Raw genomic sequence first — 24,130 nt, 5'->3', positions numbered from 1 at the left:
AGCCCCATGTGCAGTGGCAGGAGCTCTCTGGCTGTAGCTTCTCCCCTGCCCGGAGTGGCACAGCAGGGGCAGAAGCAGGGGACAGTGGAACAGCTGCTGCTGAAGGCAGGGGGAGCCAAAGAGCACCTGGGCAGCTGCAGCCACACTAGGAACAGTGCAGCCAGAAAGCTGTGCACTGGTCAGGGCTAGGATTGTTCAGCAGATGCAGGCAGGAGAGCAGTATGGGCTGCCCCAGCAGGGCTCACCCCCATGTATAGCACTGCAGGTTGGAGCCATAGCTCCATCCAGCACCTATCCTGGCAGTGCTTGCCCTAGCCCCCGCCCTATTCCTCCCCTTCCCACCTCCACCCTCCCAGCTGGTTCCCAGCACCTAGCTTATGGACAGCCTGCCTCCCACCCACCATGCCCCCCACACAAGTACCCCACTGTGCACACCCCCCCAATATATGAGAGAGACATTTTGAGCTATTATGCAGCTGTCGTGTGTGTGTGTGTGTGTATACTACTTAAATCATGAATCGGGACAAAAATATTTTGTGAAATCACATTAAAATATGTCATAGTACATGTTTGATTTTTAGTATATTATTTGTTTTTCATCTTCTAAATTGTTAAAACGGTATCTTCTAAAATATTTTGTGTGTAGTCCTTGACACCTTACCAAAACTCATTAAGTGTCTCTCCAGCCAAAATTGTCTACCTATGTGCTAAGATGATCTTGGTCTTAAGTGCAAGTCCTAGCTATGAAAGGTTGACATTAGGGGTGCACCGATACAGATTTTTGGGGCTGATACTGATAGTTGATTTTTAAGGAGGCTTATTGGCCGATACCAATCCAATTTCCAATACCAGCCTGGCAGCTTGAAGTGCATGCAGCTGGTAAGTCTGGTGTGGGGGAAGGGAAGGGATATGGGGAGGCTGATCAGGGCCCCCATGGTGAGAGAAGAATAGGGCAGGGGCTAGGGCAAGCACTGCCAGGGCGGGTGCTGGATGAAGCTATGGCTTGTCCGGGGGGCACAGGGAAAAGTTGGGGGGAAGTTCACGCTACTGCATGCTGCTCATCCAGGAGCAGCTGGTCCAGGGCTTGCCTAGTAGTTCCTGCTGCTCCTCCCTCCATTCCTCTCGCAGGTCATGGGGGAAGGGGGGGGTGTGACCCCGGATTTGCGTGGTGAGGGCCTGCACAGGGTGGGTGGCGGTGGCACTGGGAGGAGGGTTGTGGGGGGTCTGGCAAATTTTGAGATGGCTGCAGCCCCCTTGTAGCACCCTAGTCCCACCGCTGCCAGCCCTGCATGCAACCTCACCCTGCTGGGGAGAGCCCACCCTGCCCCACCCCATGCAGATGTGGGGCTACACCCCCTGCTATACCCTTCCGGATGAGCTGCTGGAGCTGTGGCAGGAGCCCCAGACCAGCAGCTCCTGGATGAGCAACACACAGCTCTGTCCTGTGTCTGCCCCACCCTGGCTGGGCAGCACTTGCCTCAGCCCTATTCCTCCCTCAGTGCAGGGGCCCAGATCTTCCCTCCTCCCCTTCTACCACACCAGACTTACCAGCTGCATGCTCTCTAAACTGCCCTCCAGTGTTCCTCGCTGCCTACATGCTGCGCTGCAGCTGCGTGCATGCACGGGCCGTTTTATTAGCCAAAATATTGACCATATCAGGCTGATTTCTGATAGTCAATTCTCTTTATATCTGTGCCAATCCAATATACCGATGTATTGGTGCATCTGTAGTTGACACGTAACAGGAGTTTGAATTGCTCTGGTAACAGCTGTTTAAGTGCATCAGCTTTAGAGAGAAGTATCCTGCCACAGCAGATCTGCTTCATTGGGCAAAGCATATTACCTATTGTCTTGCACTGGAGAGGGGCCCAGTCTTGCAGGACAATGTCTCCCCACTTAGAGAGATGCCTCAGATTCCCTTGGGCACCCTTCCACAGGCAGTCTTCAAGACCACCTCTGTAAGTGTGGAAGGCTGGAGTTCTCTGCTTAATGATGCACTCTGGAGATGTCTCTGTAAGGTGGGTGGCTCATCTGGGGGGTTAGTGGGGGCACTGGCTCCCTCTTGCTGTGTGCGCTCCTGGGGATAGTTTGGGTGCTAGAGATGATCCATTAAGGAAGTCATGGGGGGTGGAGGGGACGCGTCCTCTTCCCCCCTGCCCAAGCTTTGGGTGTGGGAGGGTGGTGGATGTGGGCTGCCTGCTGCAGGGCCCCTCAGCTAGCTTCTTTCTCCCCCTGGGGGCCTCTGTGGCACAGTGGATAGGACCTGACACAGGAGGGCAGAGTGGGGTGGGGAGGCTTAGTGCAGCTGCTGCTGAGAGCCCTGTGCCAGCCACACTGCCATGGTGAGTCATCCCTTGCCCACCCAACAGTGGGGGGGGGGGGGCGGGGGGGCAGGAAGGAAGGGGACCTCTGTGATACAGGCTTGGTCCTGCCATCACCACTGCTGGGAGCCCCATGCCAGCCACGCTTTCATGGTGAGATGCCTTCCTGGACCCCACTGCTTCTGGATGGGCAGGGGGCACCTCACCAAGGCAGTGGAGCTGGCATAGTGCTCCTGACAGCAGTGGCACTGAGCCTTCCTGCCCCACTCTGCCACTCTGCTGTGGAAAGCCCCTGGGGGGAGGGCAGTGGGGTGTGGAGCCCTGAGCCCCTCAGCCTGCTTGCTCTCCCACCCCCCACAGGCTCTGCTCTGGCTCTGCCACCCATGGGGTTTGGTGGGGAGGAGCTTTCTGCTCCACTCTGGTTGCAGCAGCTGCTGCCATTGCCACCTGAGCTGAGGTTCAGGTGCTGCTGGCCAGCTGCAGCTAGTGCCCTCAAAGCAGGAAGTGAGCAGGATGGTCCCATAGCCCTGGCAACTGGGGCCCCCTCCAGCAGGGCTGGGGGGGCAGAGGGCTGTGGGTTGGGAGTGAGGGGGAATGGGAGGAGCTGTAGGTGTCAGGAGTAAGAGACACAGGCAGGGCTGGGGGAGTTGTGCTTGGGGAGTGAGGGGCAATACCATGGGCAGGGGTAGGGCACCAACATATCAGCCCTGCTTAACATCACAGAGCAGCAGGGGGATAGCCGCAGCTGGACCAGCATCCTGGTGAGTGAAGGTCGTATTTTGCCTACCATGTCTATACAATGTTTTTCTTGTCCTGTTCTCTCTCTATCCATTACACACACCTTTGCATTGTCTTTAAGTTTAGCATGCAATTCTTGAGGCTGAAAAATTGTGTTTTACTGTATAGGGGCAATGGGTCTTAACCTTTTTGACTTAAGGTACCCTTTCTTAATACTCAAGGCAAACCATGGAAAAAGTCAACTTGTAGCTTTCACTCACTTTTGACTGTAGGAAAAATAATAGAGCAATTTTTCTGTTGTAAAGAACTCAAAGTCCACAACAGGCCAGAATATTTTTCTATCTGAATGGATTCCTGTTTGAAATCTCTGGGTTTATCTTGTGAATCATGTGTAGGTAAGGAAACACTTAACATGTAATATATATACCGCATCACCTTTAAAAGGACCTTGCAGCACCCCAAGGTATAGTTTAAAATCACTGATATGAGGTCAGGCTCAGATTTGGAGTCTGAATTGGACCTGATATGTATAGGGCCTTTCTTGAGGATGTCAGAAGAGTGAAATTATTCCAGGAACCAACCTGACTGACTGTACAGTGCATCAAGTACCTAGCTTTTCATCAATAGATAGCAAAATCCTTTACTAAGGCAGCTGGCTAACACTTGTTTTACAGAAAAGGATGGGCGGACACCCACCAATGCAAGCCCACAGAGCAAAAACCACAAAATCAGCAGGTTGGGTAACATAAGGGAAGTCACTCCTACCCCAGCCCCTGGACGGGACTCTTTTAGGAGGGCAGGGAAGCCCAAGGCTTCCGATGGTAGGCTTACCTATCTGTACAGAAATGCCAAGAGCCTGGGGAACAAGCAGGAGGTTACTGGCCCTTCTGCTAAACAAAAATAAATACAATCTCATAGGGGAGCAAAAGGGCTGGGCAACCCCCGTGCCTAAATAGGGAATTCATGGACCTCCTGTATCTAAAAAGACAGAAATACCACTAAGGAGGAGTATGCAGCACTGGCCCACACCTGTAGGGAGTGGACTAGGAAAGCCAAAGCTAAAACCAAACTCAGATTGGCCACAGGAATCAAGGACAATAAAAAGTCCTTCTTCAGATAGATGGGAAGTCGGGGGGGGGGGGAAAAAAACAAGGGCAACATTGGACCCTTGCTGAACCAAATAGGGCAGCTGACATCCAATGGAAAAAGTTAATCTCCTTAACAATTACTTTTGCATTGGTTTTCCAACAGCCCAGGGGGATCACCCTGCCTGAAAGAATGCAGGATTACCAGGGTAAGGGAGAGCATATGCTTATAATTGGCGAAGCTCTTGTGAGGGAACACCTTGAGAGGCTGGACATCCACAAATCAGCTGGCCTGGATGGAATGCACCCAAGAATGCTAAAAGAGCTGGCTGACATCATAGCATGGCCTATGGCTAGGATATTTGAGAATTCGTGGTACATGGGAGAGGTTCCTGAAGATTGGAAGAGGGCCAGTGTGGTGCTTGTCTTCAAGAAAGTAAGGAAGGATGATCCAGGGAACTACAGGTCAATCAGTTGGACCTCAATCCCTGGAAAGATCTTGGAAAAAATCATCAAAGAATCCACTAACAGGCTAATGGAAGGTGACATTCTGAGAGAGCGCCAACATGGCTTCACTATGGGTAGGTCTTGCCTGACCAACCTCATTTCATTCTGTGACCAGGTGATGCATCATTTAGACTCAGGAGAAGAGGTTGATATAATATATTTGGACTTCAGAGAAGCCTTTGATTTAGTCTCCCATGATGTCCTCGTGGTAAAACTGGGGAACTGCAGCCTCGGCAACTTTACTGTCCGGTGGCTGGGGAACTGGTTCCGTGGTCAGACCCAGAGTGATAGTCTCTGGAGCAGAGTCAACATGGTGCATGGTGACCAGTGGCATCCCCCAAGGCTTGATACTAGGACCAGTACTCTTTTTAATATATTTATAAATGATCTGGATTTGGGGGCCAGAGGTGGGCAGGCTAAGCTTGCTGACAACACCAAATTATGGGGAAGCATGGTCATGCTAGAGGATAGGCTGGTGATTCAGGCTGACCTGGACAGGCTTGCAAGGGAGGGAAATCAAAACCTAATGGTATTCGACACAGAGAAATGTAAGGAGCTACACCTTGGGAGAAAAAATCCACATCTTACTTATAGGCTCAGCAGTGCCACACTCACTAGCACCATGACCTGAAAGAGACTTGGGGGTCATAATTGACTACAAGATGAACTTGAGCCACCAATGTGATGCCACAGTTGGCAAAGCAAACAAAACTGACTTGCATCTACCAATACATCACAAGCAAGACCCAAGAAGTCATCCTCCTGTTTAACACGGCCTTGATGAGGCTGCAGCTGGACTAGTGCGTCCGGTTCTGGGCTCCACACTTTAGAAAAGAAATGGTGAAGGTTGAGAGAGTCCAGAGGAGAGCCAAGTGCATGATTAGAGAACAAGAGAGTAGGTCTTATGAAGAGAGGCTGAAAGACATGGGACTCTTCAGCCTGGAGAAGCAAAGGCTGAGGGGTGACTTGATGGTAGCCTATAAGTATTTAAGGGGTGTGCATCATGAACTGGGAGAACATCTGTTTACCAGGGCACCCCTAGGGAAGACAAGGTCTGATGGTTGCAAACTGCTGGAAGACTATTTTAGGCTAGACATAAGGAAAAACTTCTTTACCGTCCGAGTCCCCAGAGCCTGGGATAGCCTCCCACCAGAAGTGGTACAAGCACCTACTCTGGACACTTTTAAGAAACTACTTGAATTTTTATCTTGCTGGGATCACTTGACCCCAGCTGACTTCCTGCCCCTTGGGCAGGGGGCTGGACCTGATCTCGTGAGGTCCTTCCAGCCCTAATGTATGAAACATTTGCCAGAAATGTGTGATAGCATTGTTTTAACTCTTACCATCTGACAAGGTTAAAAGCATTGAACTCCTTTACACTTGCCTAAACCAAGACTCATCTAACCAGGGGCCCATGGACCTGCATGTGGCCCATGAGGAGTTAACTTGCAGGGCTCCGAGCTCCCACCTGGATGCCACTCTTCTCTCTTTCCTGCCCCCCACCCCCTCCCATTGCTCCAGCTGCAGCAACAGCTTGGGTCTCCAGGCTCCTTCCTCCTCAGACTTCTGCTTCCTGCCCCTGCCCCAGGGTGTGGTGTAGTGTGGTACAGCCTGCATTGCTGGGGGTGGCCACATGGCATGGTAGAGCAGGGGAATCGGTGGCTGGGGAGCTAAAGGCAGGGGGTCAGGCCCCAAAAGTGTGATTGGGAGGTCAAATAATCGGGTTGGAAGAAGAAATGAGTTACTGATAAGTAATCTAAATCCAGAATTTCTCTGAAGCTGGAGAACATCTGTTCACCAGGGCACCCCTTTTAAAAAAAAAAAAAAAAAAAAAAAAAGTAGTTAATAGAAAAAACTGCCCTGCTCTATGGTAGTAAATGGTAAGATGCTTTCATCTAAACATTTCCCAGTATGAGAAATCCAGATAGCAAACTGAACGAGAGGTGAGAACCAGATGAAATGTCTACAGAAGTGAAAATAGCTTGGTCCCATCCTGCAATTGAATGAAGTGCAGAATGTAAACTTCTGTAAATGCCATTAAAATATCTGGAGTTTGTAAGATACTATGGCATGGATATTAAATGATGTTATTAAATTGAAGCATTGTACTTTTAAGAGTGGTTAACTGTTTTGGGACAGTGTGTTAACTAATACACGAATTCCCATGTGACAGTTGTCTTACCTTGCCCTAATAGGAATTTGATATTCCACTGAACTACTTATGAGAGTGCTGAAATGTCACTGCTTGGAAAGAGAAGATGCTTGCTTTATATTGACATTTTTTGTTTTCCCTTTCTCTTCAGGGAAATTTATTTGACTTTCTGAGGCTAACAGGCTGGCGTGGATCCAAAGTGCTTTATTTTGGTGACCATCTGTACAGTGATCTTGCAGTAAGCAAACAGTCTTTGCTCCACTTATCTGTCTGTTTCAGTAATAAATGGTGCTGAAATGTGGCTTAGTCCACTGGACTGTAAGGAAGGTTTAAGCCCGCATCCTGAAGTATTTAGCTGCTTAACTCCAGTTGAAATTGCTGGGATTTCAAGTGCCTAAACATGTTTTGAGGATGTAGGCCTTAATTCTTAATTCATGTGTTTTGTTATTTTAGTTTGTTTGCTAAGTTACCTTTTCCACGGTTAGATCTCTCATGGGATTTTTAAGTGTCTTAATTTGTTCTGTTTTTTCTAGAAGTGTCAGGTTTAGTGGAATTATAACTTTAGTACAAGAATGTGAAATGGCTGAAATGAATGGATAAGCTATATGGAGATAAAGGGCAGCAAGAATTGCAGAGCAGATCTTGGCTGAGAATTGCTTAGGTGAAAAACTTTCATCTAGGGATCTTTCACAGGGAGTCAAATAGGGGGGAAAAACACTAACGTGGATAGAACAGAGTAATGGCAGTAATAAGCTGTTGAGGGATGGAGGACAGTGAAGGCATAGGTAAGGAGATTACTAGTAATCTTCCTTTTCACATTAGTTGTGCTTATCACCTCTTAGCTCACTTGGTCTGGCATCCTCCCTACCATATTGGTGGTTTTTCTCATGTTTAGATGAACTGGTAGCCAATGGTAATACAACATTTCCCAGTGTGAGACATCCAGACAGCAAACTGGGCAAGAGGCGAGATTAAATATTTCTAGAAGCAGTGAAAATAGATTGGTGCCACTCCTGCAATTGAGTGAAGTGCAGATTGTAAACTTACTGGAGTTTGTAAAGGTACTATGGTGTCAGTATTAAATGATTAAATTACCATTGGCTACTGTCAAGATTTCTTATTGATCTGGATTGCTAGAGGACTTATCCCCATGTCTCTCAACCTTTTTAGAGTTGGAGTGCCCCTCCACAACTCTTGGACTTGACGGCACCCGGTTAAGAACTACTTCAGACCTCAGCTTGAGAACCTCAGCTTACCTTAGTGGTTCTCAGCCATAGGATGCTGCCACACTCCTGTCTGTATTATGGTTGTCCGATAAACCTAAAGCAGTCAGCAGCAGAGGCAGAACTAGTGAATTTTGTCCTGGGCAAAACTCCCCTGTGCCTCTGGGGTTTGGAGTCGGGGGTGAGGAGGAGGGTCACCCTAGGTGTCCCTACACAGAGCTTCTCTAGCAGGGCGGTGGAAAGGGCTGCTCTAGCGCAGCAGGATTCCTCTGGTTGAGTAGCATAAAAGGCTGCTGCAGCCCAGCCTGATCCCTTTGGATGGTCAGTGCAAACTGCTGCGGCCAGAGCATGTGCTTTTGCTACAGGTCTTCCTGGTCCAAACCCATGTGTTCTGCCTGGAAAGGAAGGGGCATGAGACAGTACCACCTTTTTGGCAAGCCTTTGCTGCTGGGAGGAGCATGTGGGGTTGGACTGGGAAGGGCTTCAAGAAGAGCCTGGGGCCCAGCCACAGCTGCTTCTTGATCAGCCTCCACAGGACTTGCATGGGACAGCTTTTAACCTGGGCACAGCAGCAGCCATGTCACAGCACCTCTAGAAGGGGCTTGTAGCACCCCAGGGTTTTGTGGCATCTCAGCTGAGAACCACTGACCTAACCTATTGGGGATTTTGCTTATAGGACCATGCAGTTTTGACCATCTTATTTAACTTGGATAGCATCATAGTAGCAATTCTGTGTTTTGGGTTGCTGCCTGAATTTCTGTGGCAATAAGTTGCTAAGGCATGAATCTCATTTGTGTCTGGGGGAACATACCTGAAGTACTGTGATTTTTTTCATTCTAATGGATATTTTAATTTTTAATATCCAGCTGAGGCAGTGTGCACAACCATTCAATTTTATAATTGGAAGCGAGTTACCCCAATTAGATCACTGGTCCTTCTACTCTGACATAGTTCAGTGAGTGGTTCCTTCTTTTTATTTAGAGGTTTTGAAAGCCAGGCTAATATTTCTGCACAAAAAAACAACCATTTCTAAGGTGCAAGGGGTTGTATGTTTTTCCCATTACTTCCTTATTTGGAATCTTTCCATTTTTAAGCTTTCTCAGCTGAATGCAGACTATTTGCCTTTCACAGCAGAGTAAATTTAAATAAATTTGAGGTATCAAAGCCTCTCTTCTCCTTCAGAAGGCAGCAGGTCATTTACATTTTTAAGACTGTTTTAAAAGATTTTTTAGAAGACTTTAGGGTAATCCAAATGGTTACTCTCCCCTCCCCCCCCCAAGTACTTCATCACCCTATCAGGAGAATCCTGATTTATTTTTGAGATTAGGATTTGCAGTGTACCCTGAGACCTTCTGTTCACTCTTTCCTCCTCTTCCCTGCTTTGTGTATAAGGAGGAATGTTGCATGAACATTGTGTCCCAGGTATTAAGGACAGGTGATTGAGCCTTGCGGTCTAATGCAAGACTTGATTGTTTGGTCTTCATGCACATGGACTGGACTATGTCTGGATCCTAAAGGAGGAAGTAAGCCTGTTGGGTGAAAAACACTTTTGTCTCTACATAAATTCCATTGCTGCTTTTCTGAAAGATTTTCTCCAGTAATATTCCAGACCTAGCTCCCACTGTGCTCCACATAAACCTTGTGCAAGTACTTATCCTACTGACCATGTGACCATACCGTAATTGTGAAAGCTCTGGTTTTGTTCCTCCAAAGCTACTTTTCTTACCTTCTGAACTTGAATAAAATATAAAACTCAGATTTGCCTTCCCACTCTCTGACATCTAGGATCTCATGCTGCGTCATGGCTGGAGGACTGGCGCAATTGTACCAGAACTGGAAACTGAAATCCGGATAATTAATACAGAGCAGTACATGCACTCGCTGACCTGGCAGCAGGCACTTACTGGGCTGCTAGAGAGAATGCAGGTAAACTGGAGCAGAGACTGTCAAATGGGTTAGAACAGGAGTTGGGACCCTTTCAGTAGCAACAAGCCAAAATAACACAGCTCTGTCCTAATGAAGGCCAGAGGTGGCAGTTGTTAAATATTCTGCCACTAGATGCACATCTTGTGCAAAACATGCTAAGGGGGTGGGTTGGGAATATAAATTTCCATGACACTATCATTTTTTTCATGTTTATTTGTTAATCGTGACTGAGGCACAACACTGGTTAGCAGACTAGCACTTACCTTAATTCAGATCTTCAAAATTTTGGTCCTGGTTTGAGTAAAGGAAAAAGCTCTAAGGTGTACCTTTTCTGTACTGATTTTTAAGATATACTGTGCAATTTTAACAAGACAGATGTAAGGTCAAATAAATTAAATATGTCAGAGCTCTTTGATGTAGGAAGATAACACTAAGTAGATACTGTTCTGTACACATCCTTTTGTTCAGTGACATTATCAAGTCAGTATTATAGCTTCCTTCTAATTGCAAAACATCATAAATGTGAAGGGGAGACAAATGTGTTTAGGTGAGGATTTCTTTTTTAATCAACCAAACCAGGTCAAGTGTTTAGGGAAGGGCGGGGCAAAATACAGTCTGTAGGCTGCATTTGGCTACTAGGCACTTTCATCCATCCCAATGAACTGTGCCCTGCCCAGGCCTTCCTCCTGTGAGGGTGGGAGTGAGGTGCCTACACCTGCCCCCAACATACCCTATTATGCCTTGCTCCCACTTATGTGAGGCTGGACCCTTCCACCCACTAGCACTGGCAGGGCTGCTGTTGCAGGCTTCCCTGGCATCCTGCTTCCTCTAGGCAGCAGGTAGACGAGCAGGGTGCGAGGGCACAGACCATGGGGCTGGGGCTGGCAGCAGTGCAGAGCCCACACCCAGGGCGACAGAGGCAGTGCAGAGCTTAGCTGGGCACGGTGTGGGTGTCAGGGAGGGGTGGGGGGTATGGACTCCCCCCAGTGGGTCACAGCCCTGGCGGGCAGTGGGAGTGCCATACCCCCCCCCATGCACACCCCCATCATACTTGCATGCACACACCACACCCCCACTGTATATACCACCATGCATGCACACACTCCCCCACCCTGCACTATACAGCCCCCCACCATACACATACCTCACCATGCCCACATGCACACCTCCCACTATACATGCACCCCAACATGCATGCATGCACACACTCTTTCTCACGCATACACCCCTACCTTGCTGTGCACGCATGCACCCCCCCCACACACACACACAGTAAACAAGACTAAGAATTTAGTTTTGTCTGAGGGCAGGGGGGCAAGGGGTGGAACTTCTGGTGGCAATGGTCAGGGGTTAGGAGTGGGACTTCCAGCCCCAAGATGGCAACCAGGGGGTGGGGCAGCTGTCAAGGGGTGGGGCTACCCATGTGGCCCTCAACAGGTCACCAAACCTTGTTAAGTGGCCCTCCCCCAGAAAAAATTGCCTGCCCCCAATTTAAGGATTAGCATCTGGGGTTGGCAACCATGTGGCACACATGCCGAGCGTGGCCATTTTGATTGATTCGCTGCGGAAAGCTGCTGCCAGCGACAGAGGCCAGGCTGCTCCCAGCAGGGCTTGCAGGGTCCCAGCTGCCTGCTGGGAGCAGCCCAGGATCCCAGCTGGCAGCAGCTCCCCAGAGCTGAGGCCAGCTGCAGCCGGGAGGCTCTGAACAGTTGCGCTGGGCTCCAGCACCAGCTCTGCACTGGCACACCTCGGAGCTGGCGGTGGGGGCAGGGCCTGAGGCAGTGCTGGGATGCTGCAAGCCCTGCTGGGAGCAGCCCAGAGCCGAGCAGCCACACAGCCCAGGCAGGGGGCAGTAGGACTGGGGAGCAGGGGCTTTGGGTGGAGGGCAAGGGGCACACGCAGGGCATCCTGCCATGTACCCCTTGCCCTGACTTTGTTTTTCTGCCATGTCGGCACTCTGGCACCTTCTGAGGTAGGCATTGTGGTGTTTTTCAGCACTCTGGCCAAAAAACGTTGCCTACCCCTGAATTAGCTGATAGCAACAATCATTGACTTGGACTTCTTAAGTCATGATATGAGAGAACTAATTATTACAGTACAGTTCCTAGGCCATACATCATAGGTAGAATAGGGAATTGCCATGATTTTAACAGCTTGTTTCACAAGTGCAGTGGGATTTGCCAGTCTTTTTTTTTTGTCTCTTAGTTTCAGGCACTTTAATTTTGGGTTTAGGAAGTCAGATCTTGGATTTAACTTGTGTTCCAGATGCATCAAGATGCAGAATCGAAGCAGGTGCTGCTAGAATGGATGCAAGAGCGGCAGGAGATTAGGTATGTCTAATGAGTTTGCTTAAATTCATCTTTCTCAGACTATTCTTTTGAAAACTAAGACTATGAGGTTTCTCTGTGTTTTTGTATGCTTTTTGATTGAAGATGCTCCTATGCACATGGAAACTTGAAATCTCAATGTCGGTACAGTAGTGTGTTCTGACAGCTTCTGAGAATATTAAATTGTGAAGTAGTGCAGTCCTAGAAATCAGGCTGGTGAGGATCTATAACCATTCCAGAAAATCTGATGCAAGATTTGTTTTCTATGAATTTTAATAGAGCCATGCAGCTGTTGTTCATAGCACAGAATGGGGCTGTTCAACTTTAAACCCCACCCCCTCCACTGCAATGTGCCTCCTTGCAGGTGTATTCCCTTGCCACTGCTCTTATTGCCCCAGCCCCTCACCCCCATCCTCCAACACGACAAGCGCACTGTTGGGTTCAGGCTCAGTCTCCACACCTTTGTGGCCTGGATTCGCCCTCAACCTCCATGTTGGACCTCCGTTGCCCCATCCCATGGGACAGGGGCAGGAAATGACAGCCAGAGGACAGAGATGGAGCCCAGAAACTGAGCCCTTGGGGGATGGGGGAATGGTACGTTGGTGAGAGCCAGGGAGCTGCAAATTTAACTCCTTTCAGGCCACCAGTTGGACAGCTCTGGTATAGCATTTATCAAACATGGTATCCACTGCTGTTCCGTTCATGCACTCGGGTTACAAAATAATGAATCCCAGATCTTTTCATTATCTACACTTTCTATCCAGAGGGGCTGATCTGCCCGTTCTTGCTCAAACAAATAAACATTGTGAGTGCCAGAATTTTGCCTGATAACTTATGATAATACACGAAGTATCAGCAGTGAAAATGCACAAATTCTTCCCACAGCAATGGAGCCTTTTTAACAGACAGGAATTCATGTTTTGATTTCTGCTCACGTGGTCTGAAGAAATTGGAATATTAGCCTACTGGCTCCCTGACAGTGAATCTTACTCTGATAGGAAGCCCTATAATTGCTGAGCAGTCTTCACTCAGGGTGGAAAGACGCTTATAGTCTTGCTGCTTATTCCACTGCATTCACATCCTGTGAAAGAAGTACTTGCCTGAAAACTGTATTTGTAGTACTTTTTTTAAAGTTTTGAACAAAATGTTTCCTCAGTCTGAATTTTCAGGCTAGGTAGAAAGCTGTCAGTGATCTTTCCAAAGGTTAGTCCTGTACAAATCAAATCCTTTTCTTCTAGGTCACTTACAAAGAACCTCTTCAATCCTCAGTTTGGGAGCATATTCCGAACTTTCCACAACCCAACCTACTTCTCTCGAAGGCTGGTCCGGTTCTCAGATATCTACATGGCATCCATCAGCTGCCTGCTGAATTATGATGTGAACTTCACCTTTTACCCCCGGCGTACCCCTCTGCAGCACGAGGCTCCACTCTGGATGGATCAGCTCTGTACAGGCTGTATGAAAACCCCCTTTCTGGAGGAGATGGTGCATATTCGATGAAGAGGAATATATTCTGGCTAGAATTTACAACAGCATTACGCTATAGTTTGTTCAAAGGGTCAGGCTGTGTGACTACAAATTGTCTCACTGACTGCTATAATAGGTGATATAAAGTTCATGTATGTTTGGTGTATTGTCCCTAATCCTCACTGTACCTTCACTTCCAGCGCTTCAGATATCTACCTGGGTAACATATTTGGTGCTTGAATTTAACTACTTTGTAACTGGCAAAGCATTCTCAGAATTCTTCTAAATAGAAGTGAAACACATTTCCGACCATGGGAAGGTTTATATTTGCCATCATAACTATGTAAACTGTAACGACTCATCTTAACTAGAATTGGCCTGATTCTCAGTGGCATGTTTGAGAAGTTTATTCAGCAATTCTGCAAGCTGAGTAACTTCTAATTGGGCACCTAAATAGTGATTTTGGTCTCTAACTTTTTTAGGCCACCTGACACACTGGCCTACTTTTTCCACATTTTGTAGAAACAGTACAGAGCAAGCAGTGAAGAACAGCACATAAGACTGTTGCGTACACTGCTTAGGTTTGATATAAAGATCATGGATTTGTTCGCTTTTAATCAGCAATTTCACTTAATCTAGATAGACATGCCTTGTAACAGGAGACAAAATGGACTTGAAGTTGAATTAGTTACTTATAACATAATTTAATATTTTGGTCATCTCCTAGTATCCTATCTATATTTGAAGTGTGTGCACAAACACTTCCAGTTTAACTAGAGAAATCTATTAAAGCAGAAATTAGTGTCACAGAGGCTTTATTATACAACACAGATGTAGACTCTTTTAATAAATTAATGTTTTATGCTTGTAATGTACTAACTGGGCCTTATTTTGGTCTCATTGGCCAAGCACATAGTAGGAATAACTTTACCAAAGCTTTACCAGTACAAAACTGTATGTGGAATCAGAATCTGATCCAATGTTGTTCTTGGTTTATTTGTAGATTTGTTTTGAAGAGATTATTCTAATTCAGGAGTGGGAAAGGATGGGAGCAGAAAACAATGCATAATTTGTGATCAGCGCAGTATTAGGTTGGCTGATCTCAGATATTTTTAAAATAAGCTTTTCTTTTTCTTTTTGGAAGATAAGAACATTGATATTGACAGTTGTTCAGCTGATGTGGGGTACTTTGTGCCAAATTTTTCTACTAGGTACATTGGACAATGATATCTACCACATAAAGAACAACCACAATGCTGCTGCCTTAAGATGGAATACTTTGTGTGCAGCTCCCCAGCCAAGCTAGTGGAGTTCTGGCAGAGAGGGAGCCGTTGGTGGCTCCACTAGAAGTCTAATGAGCAGCTTCTTGGAGCAGGTCAAGATTTCTTCCTTCCTTAAAAATGATGGACTGCACTGTCACTCTGGGAGGAAACAGGTTTCTTCTTTTAAGAGCTGATACAGGGTAGGGGACACAGCAGTGTTCTTTTGTAGTTAAAAATATAAACCAAGATTAGCAGGCAGACAGACCAGCACTACATGGGTCCCTAGTGCCCAGCTCCAAGCCCTGGAGCAGGATTGCGTTAGGCTGAGCAGTTTACCTGCCCCACATTTCTGCCATTTTAAGGAAAAAATAATAAGATGCTGCATGGCTGCACTAGTATTAAGTTGATGGCGAGACTACACCAGCAGCCAGTAAGTGCTAGCAAACATGCAACTCCTACTACCTATCAGGTGAAAACTTTAAATATGCATTTATAGCGGAATGCTGAATAAGTCAGCCCTATAAATGACCCCGTGGATTAAAGAAAGCTAGTGTGTTTATTATGGTATGATTTAGTTTTATTGTCTGTGTACTGTATTATTTTTGTAGAATTTAGTGAAAGGTCAAGCTGTCATTACAGCATTGCAGTAGATCTATTGAACCTATAGCAATTAATTGCATTTTGTTGGGGCCAATCATGCACCTAAGACGGTGTTTATTCCTAGATTTGTAAAATTGCATATTTCAATGAACAAAATATTTGTGACTGTCATTTGAAATAATGGCATCTTTCATCCTAAAAAAATAATACCTTTTTTTCATTATAACATTTAAAATGGACAGCCTGAGAACATTGTTTTGCTTATATTCTAATGTGGAAAGTGAGTCTTGTTGCATTTTAAAGTTACTTCTAGACTGAATAGAGAGAATTTTTAGAGCACTCTTGCTGATTAATTATGAATGGATAAGGATGGAAACTGCCTTCATGTGCAATTACGGAAGAACTACTAATTAAGTTTTGTATAGGGGGGAGTTTTGTGTGCCAACTACACATTCCCTCAAAACCATAAATATTAAGCTAAGCAAGACCTTTCAGTAGGATTACTCCAGTGCCATAAAACAATGGTGGTACAGCAGCTAGGAGTACAGTGCCTAAAATATAATAATTTGAATATTTCTGATAATGGGTAGAAACCATTACACTTAGTAACATCTGTAGAGAGCATTAGTATATGAACAAGGCAATTTTTTCTAGTGAATGTGTTAGATGGTTTCCTTTTTATTTTACTTATTTTTGATTTTTTTTATCTGTAGTACTCTAGTCTAGAGGTCAGCAACATGGTCCTCAGGCCAGATTCAGCCTCTGGAGTCATTTGGATCCAGCCTGTGGAGCTGGGGGGCTTCTGCAGTGTTTTGGCAGAAGGAAGCTTTGCCTGCACTGCATCCAAGCAATGGGGAGGAGCGGCAGTGGTTAGGTCAAAAGTACTGGCCTATCTCAGACCTAAGGTGGCCTATTTCAACCAAATGCTCAAAAATGTTGCCAACTGCTGCTGTAGTAGGAAGGAAAAAATAGCTTTATACAAGCTGTTTTAGAACTCAATACCTTGCTGGACAGTCGTATATTCACTTAAATGCTATTGGTATTTTACTGTAATACCATAGTATAAGATATAGTTTGTTGTTCTTGCAGCAAAATACTGCTGTGTGCTGTATTTTATTTTTTCTTAATCCATTTGGATTGTAGCTGGTACTCCTGGAAGTCTGCTTCTGTTATATTATATTCAAATATGCTATAACTTCCCAAATCAGTATTTCAAAGTGGCTCCCACTGAGTCACTGAAGCAACTTCTACCATTTGACAGCTGTCATGCTATAGGTGCCTTTGCTAAAACTACACAGTTGTCTTCAAGAGATGCTGTCTCAATCTCTGGATGTAGTTTGGTCTTAAAATAAGAAACCCAAGTGCATATATGCTGTTACACAAAAACCTAATTCAGGAAATGCTGCCACTCTGCCTCCTTTCCCATCTTAACGACATTCCGGAAACATTATGTAGCAATTACTGTTGTGTGTTCTGTGAATCATTGGAGAAATGGGATGATGTTACCTAAACAATTTGTTATAATTTGTCTAGTTCACTGTAGCAAGCAATTTTATTAATGTTAGTCAGAATGTAAATAAAAGCATCACAGTATGGGATAATGCCTTTCTGTTTTTTCGTATTGTACTATTTCATGGCTTATGCTGTGGTTGCCCTTATCTGCTGTAGTTCTACTCCTTAGCATTCAAAAATGACAAGATTTTTTTTTTTTCCCTCTAAAGTGCAATTTATTACAAACTCAAAATCCTAATCGGCACAATAGTATAATGTAGACATACTTCAGTTCACAGGCTTACTTTAATAAAATCTCCTTGAACATACTAAATGAATAAAAAGTAGTTTGGCACATGGAATTGTGTAGGTAGGGTGACAGTCAGAAAGCCTAACATTTCCCTTGCATATAAGATGCAGTGGCCACACAATCCGAGCATGCACGTTTAATGTAGTTATGTCAGATCATGACCAACTATGTATTACTTCCTATATTTTTATACACACTTCTATAGTGAACAGTTGCTTTTATTGTGTGCATGTAAAAAAACAAACAAACCAAAAACAAAAAACCAAAACCCCCCAAAAAAACAACAAAAAAGCTAACCTAAACAGTTGAACATCAACTCAGCTCAACAGCTGAGCCTAGTGCAGTTTCAGACTTCAAAACACACAATAACTTTTTCTAGCTGTCAGCTTTGAACTAACTTTTTGCTGGTCCAATGGAAATGTTCTCTGCTATATCTGAGAAACCAACACCATTCATAACTGCAGAAGTTGTATTTGTGTGTGTGTCAAAGGTGAATTCAGCTCTACTCTTCCTTTTTAATGAGGGGCTTTTCTCATGAAGTATGTTAGCTAATGAGAGATTCTTCTGAAGAGCCACTGTTACTCTACACTTCATCTCCTTACCCCCTGCAGGATGTAAACTCCATATTGTTCTAGTTGGCAACAAGAATGTCACAATGTTTCACTCTAGTTGGGGGTTTTCCTTTCAGCTTGGTTGGCTGTGTGACTTCACTCCAGAATTCTGTGGTTGTCTGAGAAATCTTCCCCACTGAAAGTGTCCTGCAACAGATATAAAACAAAACCTAGGTTTCAACTGAGGACCATTAACTTGATAATAGCTCATCTGCTAACCTTAATGAATAACTAGATGCCAGCCTTAGTTTGCTATGAGTTGAGTATAATCCAAGGTGAGTTTCTTAAATAACTCGTTTATGAAGTGGGTTAAGGAAGTTCTGTCTCTTGACACCAAAGGTGAACTTCCATTAGTTGAGTAGTAAAATATTACTTTTGCTACTTAACATTGCTCTGGCAATTGTAGCAGATATCTATGTTGGTCTGTGGGTTTCTTGTATAGCAGGGTCTGTGTTTTACCATCTTGTCTAAAAAGGGGACGTCATTCTCCCCTTGTACTCGGCCTTAGTGAGGCCGCAGCTGGAGTACTGCGTCCAGTTTTGGGCTCCACAATTCAAAAAGGATGTGGAGAAGCTTGAGAGAGTCCAGAGGAGAGCCACGCGCATGATCAGAGGTCAGGAAAACAGATCTTATGATGACAGGCTGAGAGCCATGGGACTCTTTAGCCTGGAAAAGTGCAGGCTCAGGTGATCTGATGGCCACCTATAAGTTTATCGGGTGACCACCAGGATCTGGGGGAACGTTTGTTCACCAGAGCGCCTCAAGGGATGACGAGGTCGAATGGTCACAAACTCCTGCAAGACCGTTTCAGGCTGGACATAAGGAAGAATTTCTTTACTGTCCGAGTCCCCAAGGTCTGGAACAGTCTGCCAGCGGAGGTGGTTCAAGCACCTACATTGAACACCTTCAAGAGCAAATTGGATGCTTATCTTGCTGGGATCCTATGACCCCAGCTGACTTCCTGCCCTTTGGGCAGGGGGCTGGACTCGATGATCTCCCGAGGTCCCTTCCAGCCCTAATGTCTATGAAATCTATGAAAAAGGAGAAGTTGGTGCGGGAGAATTCAACAATCATCATCCCTCCATCAGACTTTCTCTTGATTTCCGTCAGAAATTGTCAGAGATTGCAGGTTTTCAATCCAAATGATGAAGATGACATCAATATATCTGAAGTATAGCAAGGGTTTGATGGTGCAGCCCTCAAAGGATTCTTCCAGGTGGCTTATAAAAAGGTTGGCATACTTTGGGACTGGAGGAAGCAGTGGTTATTGAAAGTGAAGTTATACTTCAGATATATTGATGACATCTTCATCATTCATTTGGACTGAAAACCTGCAATCTCCGATTTGATTTCCATAAGAAATTCAACAATCATCACCCCTCCATCAGACTCTCTCTTGAATATTGTAACATCAACATCTCCTTCTTTAGACAATATGATCCTGGGGAAGATCTTAGAAAAGTTTATTAAAGAGGCCATCCTTAATAGACAGGCTGATGCCAGCATCCTAAGGGATAGCCAGCATGGGTTTGTTGTGGGTAGGTCTTGTTTGACCAATCTCATTTCCTTCTATGATCAGGTGACCTATCGCCTAGACAAGGGAGAAGAGATTGATGTCATATATCTTGACTTCAAAAAAGCCTTCAGTTTGGTATCCCATGATTATCTCTTGGCAAAACTGGCCAATTGTGGCTTTGGGTCCACCATGATCTGCTGGCTGGGAAATTGGCTCCATAGTCGGACTCGGAGGGTACTAATTGATGGCAGTCAATCATGGTGTCCTGTGACCAGTGGGGTCCCCCAAGGCTCTGTCCTTGGACCCATATGGTTCAACATCTTCATTAATGATGTGGACATTGGAGTCGGAAGCGGACTGGCCACATGTGCCGATGACAGCAAACTGGGGCAAAGGATCCACACCAGAAGACAGGCGGGTGATCCAGGCTGACCTGGACAAGCTCAGCAAATGGGTGGACGAGAACCTGATGGTGTTTAACACTGAAAAATGCAAGGTTCTCCACCTCAGGAGGAAAAACCTGCAGCATCCTTATAGGCTCGGCAGTGCTATGCTGGCTAGTGCTACAGAAGAAAGACTTGGGGGTCATCATTGACCACAAGATGAACATGAGCCTGCAATGCAATGCTGCAGCTAGTAAAGCGAGCAAAACACTGGCTTGCATCCATCGATGCTTCTCAAGCAAATCCCGGGACGTCATTCTCCCCTTGTACTTGGCCTTGGTGAGGCTGCAGCTGGAGTACTGCGTCCAGTTTTGGGCTCCACAATTCAGAAAGGATGTGGAAAAGCTTGAGAGAGTCCAGAGAAGAGCCACACGCATGATCAGAGGTCAGGAAAACAGACCTTACAATGACAGGCTGAGAGCCATGAGGCTCTTTTGCCTGGAAAAGCACAGGCTTGGGGTGATCTGATGGCCGCCTATAAGTTTATCAGGGGTGACCACCAGGATCTGGGGGAACATTTGTTCACCAGAGCGCCCCAAGGGATGACGAGGTCAAATGGTCATAAACTACTGCAAGACCATTTCAGGCTGGACATAAGGAAGAATTTCTTTACTGTCTGAGCCCCCAAGGTCTGGAACAGCCTGCCATCAGAGGTGGTTCAAGCCCCTACATTCAACACCTTCAAGAGCAAATTGGATGCTTATCTTGCTGGGATCCTATGACCCTAGCTGACTTCTTGCCCTTTGGGCAGGGGGCTGGACTCTATGATCTTCTGAGGTCCCTTCCGGCCCTAATGTCCTATGCAATCTATAAAATCACTTTCCAGAATAGTAAAATACAGACTGCAATATACAAGAAACCTACAGAACACCACACATCTGCACAGCGCCAGCAATTGCCCTAAACACACTAAGAAAACTGTAATATATAGCTAAGCCCTTAGATACCACGGAATCTGACTCCTCGGGTACCTCTCCACTGCTTACTGGCTACATCTCCATAACTGTTCACAGTTGTTTTTTTTTTACTATTGCTTTTGATTGTCCAGTGCAGCAGTGGAGAGAAAAACAACATTTTACATGTTTACCAGATGTTTCATCAAACCACAAAATTCAAGATCCATTTCTTACATCAAAAGGTTCATAAATGCAGTTGTGGGCTCCATAGACAGGATTTGGGATGGACACCAAGGATGGGCTTCCGTCTTGCTCAGATAGTTCTTCCTCCATGTCAGCCTGTATGCAAACATACAAGTTTAGGTGTAGTATTACAACTCTGGTAGAGGTGAGTTACTGAAGTTTTGAGCACCAAAGGCTCTATGTAGCATTCTGTAGTACTGCTAATGAATAGCTGTCCATAGCTAATGTACAACTTGCCATGCCCCAATCCTGATACGGAGAAGATGGCTTGGGATCTAAACCTGACATGGACCCAGGAAATAGGTGGTAGTTTACATTTCTGTGAGAGGCTTGATTTATGCTGTCATCATTGTTCATGTATTCTGCATTAAGCAATCACTGAATAAAGCAGTCCTGAGAAAAGAAACTGGAAGCTCCTCCCAGAAAAGGAGGCTAGCACCACTATTACCTCAGCCATGTTTGAAAGAGGGGGTACAGGTACTTACCTTCAGAAGAGTGTTCCACACTACAGGGTCCAAGCAGATGGATGTGCCTTCCTTCCACTCTAATTAAGGTGTGATAGGCATAGGATGGAAGGCGCACATTTGTGCTTAGAGTATTGGCTAGTTGTTGCCTGCTAAGCTCATTGTCTATGTTGTTTGCCATTCTTGAGGCAGTAAATTGTCCTTTGGTCCTGGACAGATAACCTAGGTGCCTAATTTTGTCTTTGTATATGGCTTATATTAATGCAGATGATGTTGTATCATCCGAGCAGAACTTTATTTATGCTAGTCTAAAGACTTCCCACATTCATAGATTTCATAGATTTTTGTGTGTCGGAAGGGACCTCAGTAGATCGTGAAGTCCAACCCCCTGACTGTCATGGAGAGTGGTTTTGCTACAGGCCTAAAAAATGAAAACATTCCTGAGCACAATTTGTTAATTTTTTTTATGGGGAAGAATGTTTTCCAGAAGGTACAACTCTTACAGCCATGTACAATCAGTTTAGCTGCTGTGCCAGCTTGACCGCAGACACAGCTGACATGACAGAGGAATTGGTTTGCAAGTGTAAATAAGCTGCTGCTCCAGATTTACATGTTACACTGTGTGCGCTGCATACCTTGAAATAACGGAATTGGAATCCTTGTTGTTTCATCTTGAGGTAGTAATAGGCCACTCCAGCAATAGCTAAAAATAACATGACTATAACAACAACTGAGGTGACTCCAACAGTCACAGGGTTAGATGACTTTGCAGCACTGGTTATCTGGAAAACAGTTTATTTTAATTTTCTGTTAAAAATATAAATTGTCTAGTTTTTGATTTCATATGTTAAATTGCCTGACCATAATGTTTTATGTGTAAGATGCTAGTAGTTCACAGGCAGAATAGGAAAAACAATAGAACACTTGTGCAACACAGCTAATTAACTGATGTCCTCCATGCATAGTTAACCCAGGAGCCAAGGACTGAAGTTACACTTAAACCAGTTTAAGTGATCAGAAACTGGTTTAAACCTGTAACAGAACAGAAGCTCAGTGCACATAAGCCAGTTTAAAAACAGCTGAAACTAGTGTAAGATAAGCCTGGTTGGATGTAGCATCAGACTTAACTGATATAGGTCAAACCAGATTATGAAACTTCTGTCCCAGACCCCTTCCTGGTTCAAGTTAAATCACAGTCCCCCAGCATACTTTGCAGCCCTGGGCTGGGCTGGGCTGTGGTGTGCAGGGCTGGCCCTACCCCTCTGCTCCCTAGTTAGAGCAGTGAAGGCTGGCTCACTGACATCACTGGCCCACCCCCCCAGCCAAACCCAGCTGGAGTCTGGGGCCAGGAAAGGGAGTTAAACTCCCTTTCCCCTGAGTATGCAGCTGCCCTGCCCTGCTAAACTTACTGCTGGCTGGACTGTGGACTACAAATCCCAGAGGCACCTGAAAGCAGGAAGAGGAAGTGATAAGCAACCCTGCAGAGTCCTGCTGCTGTGATTGTAGACTCCAAATTCCAGAGAGTTGGGGGTAGTGGGAAGAGGAAGTGAGCACACAGCCGAGCTGTTTAATGCTCATTTCAGAGAAAGAAGTGTTCTTGTTCAAGCTTTTATAAATTCAGTGCCACTACCTTTTTCCCCACCCACCCCCTCCTCAGCACCACATCCCCTGTCCACCCTGCTGTAGCAGGCACATAGTGTTGTGCAGCTTGAGGCAGCAGCAACAGGGCACAGAGCCCAGCACATGGCAGACACCCTGCCTCCCCCCATGCACAAATCCAGGGTGGACTGTGCCCCCTGTGCCTCTCCCAGGGTGCATACAGTGGTGGTAGCCCCCCCTGTGCACCTGGATGAGCCGTCCAGGCTTTGACCATCTCATAACCTGCCCCGGCCTCAGGACCCCATTCACCCAAACCCCTGACCCACTCCCTCCCTCACTGTGGGGGCCTTGATCTATCCTCCCTTCCCTCCGCCTCCCTTCCACTCCACAAACCTACTTCCTGGGCAGGGTGTGTGTGTATGTGTACACATACTCAGCCCCCCGCAAAAAAAATTTTCCCCTTCTGCCTATGGTTGCACTCCTTATTTAATTAACTTGGTTTCTCAAAGTAAATCTTTCTGAAGTCCAAGACCTTTATTTTACACTTACTCTTGTCCCTCCTACAACTTACTGGTAGTTTAAATTGAATCAATTCATGAGCATTTTGATCCCAGGTTATTAATTTCCCACAACTACTATTTCTTTAATATCCTGGCTAGCAGGATATTAGATCCAAGGTAGATTTGTCTCTTAGAATTGTAAAATTATAGAAAAGTAGGCCTAGAAAGACCTCTGGAAGTCGCCTAGTCCAGTGGTGCTCAATTTTTTTGCCTGGTGAGCTGGATTGGCAGTATCCAGATTGTCCGTGGGTTGGATCAAGCTGGTGTTGCTGATCTGGCACCCGGCAGGCACACCGGGTACCATCTGGCTGCATGGAAGGGGGCAAGGTGGCAAGCTGGTTCCAATGCATCCATGCAGGGGAAAGGAGCTTGGCCAGGCCCCCAACCTG

General features: G+C 45.8%; 2 protein-coding genes across 3 annotated transcripts in view; one reads left to right on the top strand and one right to left on the bottom strand.

Annotated features, from left to right (window-relative positions):
- The window catches only part of NT5DC2 (5'-nucleotidase domain containing 2), a 52,746-nt gene extending 35,534 nt beyond the window's left edge, over positions 1-17,212 (top strand). Inside the window, exons 11-14 of one of the 2 annotated variants that reach the window (XM_090022769.1) lie at positions 6,955-7,041; positions 9,812-9,952; positions 12,218-12,282; positions 13,518-17,212. In XM_090022769.1, the coding sequence (XP_089878895.1) occupies positions 6,955-7,041; positions 9,812-9,952; positions 12,218-12,282; positions 13,518-13,779 (555 nt within the window). In that variant the 3' untranslated portion in view covers positions 13,780-17,212. Of the gene's footprint in view, positions 1-4,310; positions 4,726-6,954; positions 7,042-9,811; positions 9,953-12,217; positions 12,283-13,517 lie in introns of those variants that run through there. The other variant, XR_016438571.1, reaches the window with a different exon arrangement.
- A 174-nt stretch (positions 17,213-17,386) lies between these two features.
- STAB1 (stabilin 1) overlaps positions 17,387-24,130 on the bottom strand; it is a 217,488-nt gene continuing 210,744 nt past the window's right edge. The window contains exons 67-69 of the mRNA XM_090022768.1: positions 22,218-22,364; positions 21,110-21,214; positions 17,387-18,167 (exon numbers count right to left, since the gene is read on the bottom strand). Coding sequence (XP_089878894.1) covers positions 18,117-18,167; positions 21,110-21,214; positions 22,218-22,364 — 303 coding nt within the window. The 3' untranslated portion in view covers positions 17,387-18,116. The remainder of the gene's footprint in view (positions 18,168-21,109; positions 21,215-22,217; positions 22,365-24,130) is intronic.

Source organism: Crocodylus siamensis, chromosome 11 (assembly GCF_052110815.1).
Source record: "Crocodylus siamensis isolate JL-2025a chromosome 11, ASM5211081v1, whole genome shotgun sequence".
Lineage (NCBI taxonomy): Eukaryota > Metazoa > Chordata > Crocodylia > Crocodylidae > Crocodylus > Crocodylus siamensis.
Note: the sequence above shows the minus strand (reverse complement) of the source record. Positions and strands in the feature narration are given on the sequence as shown.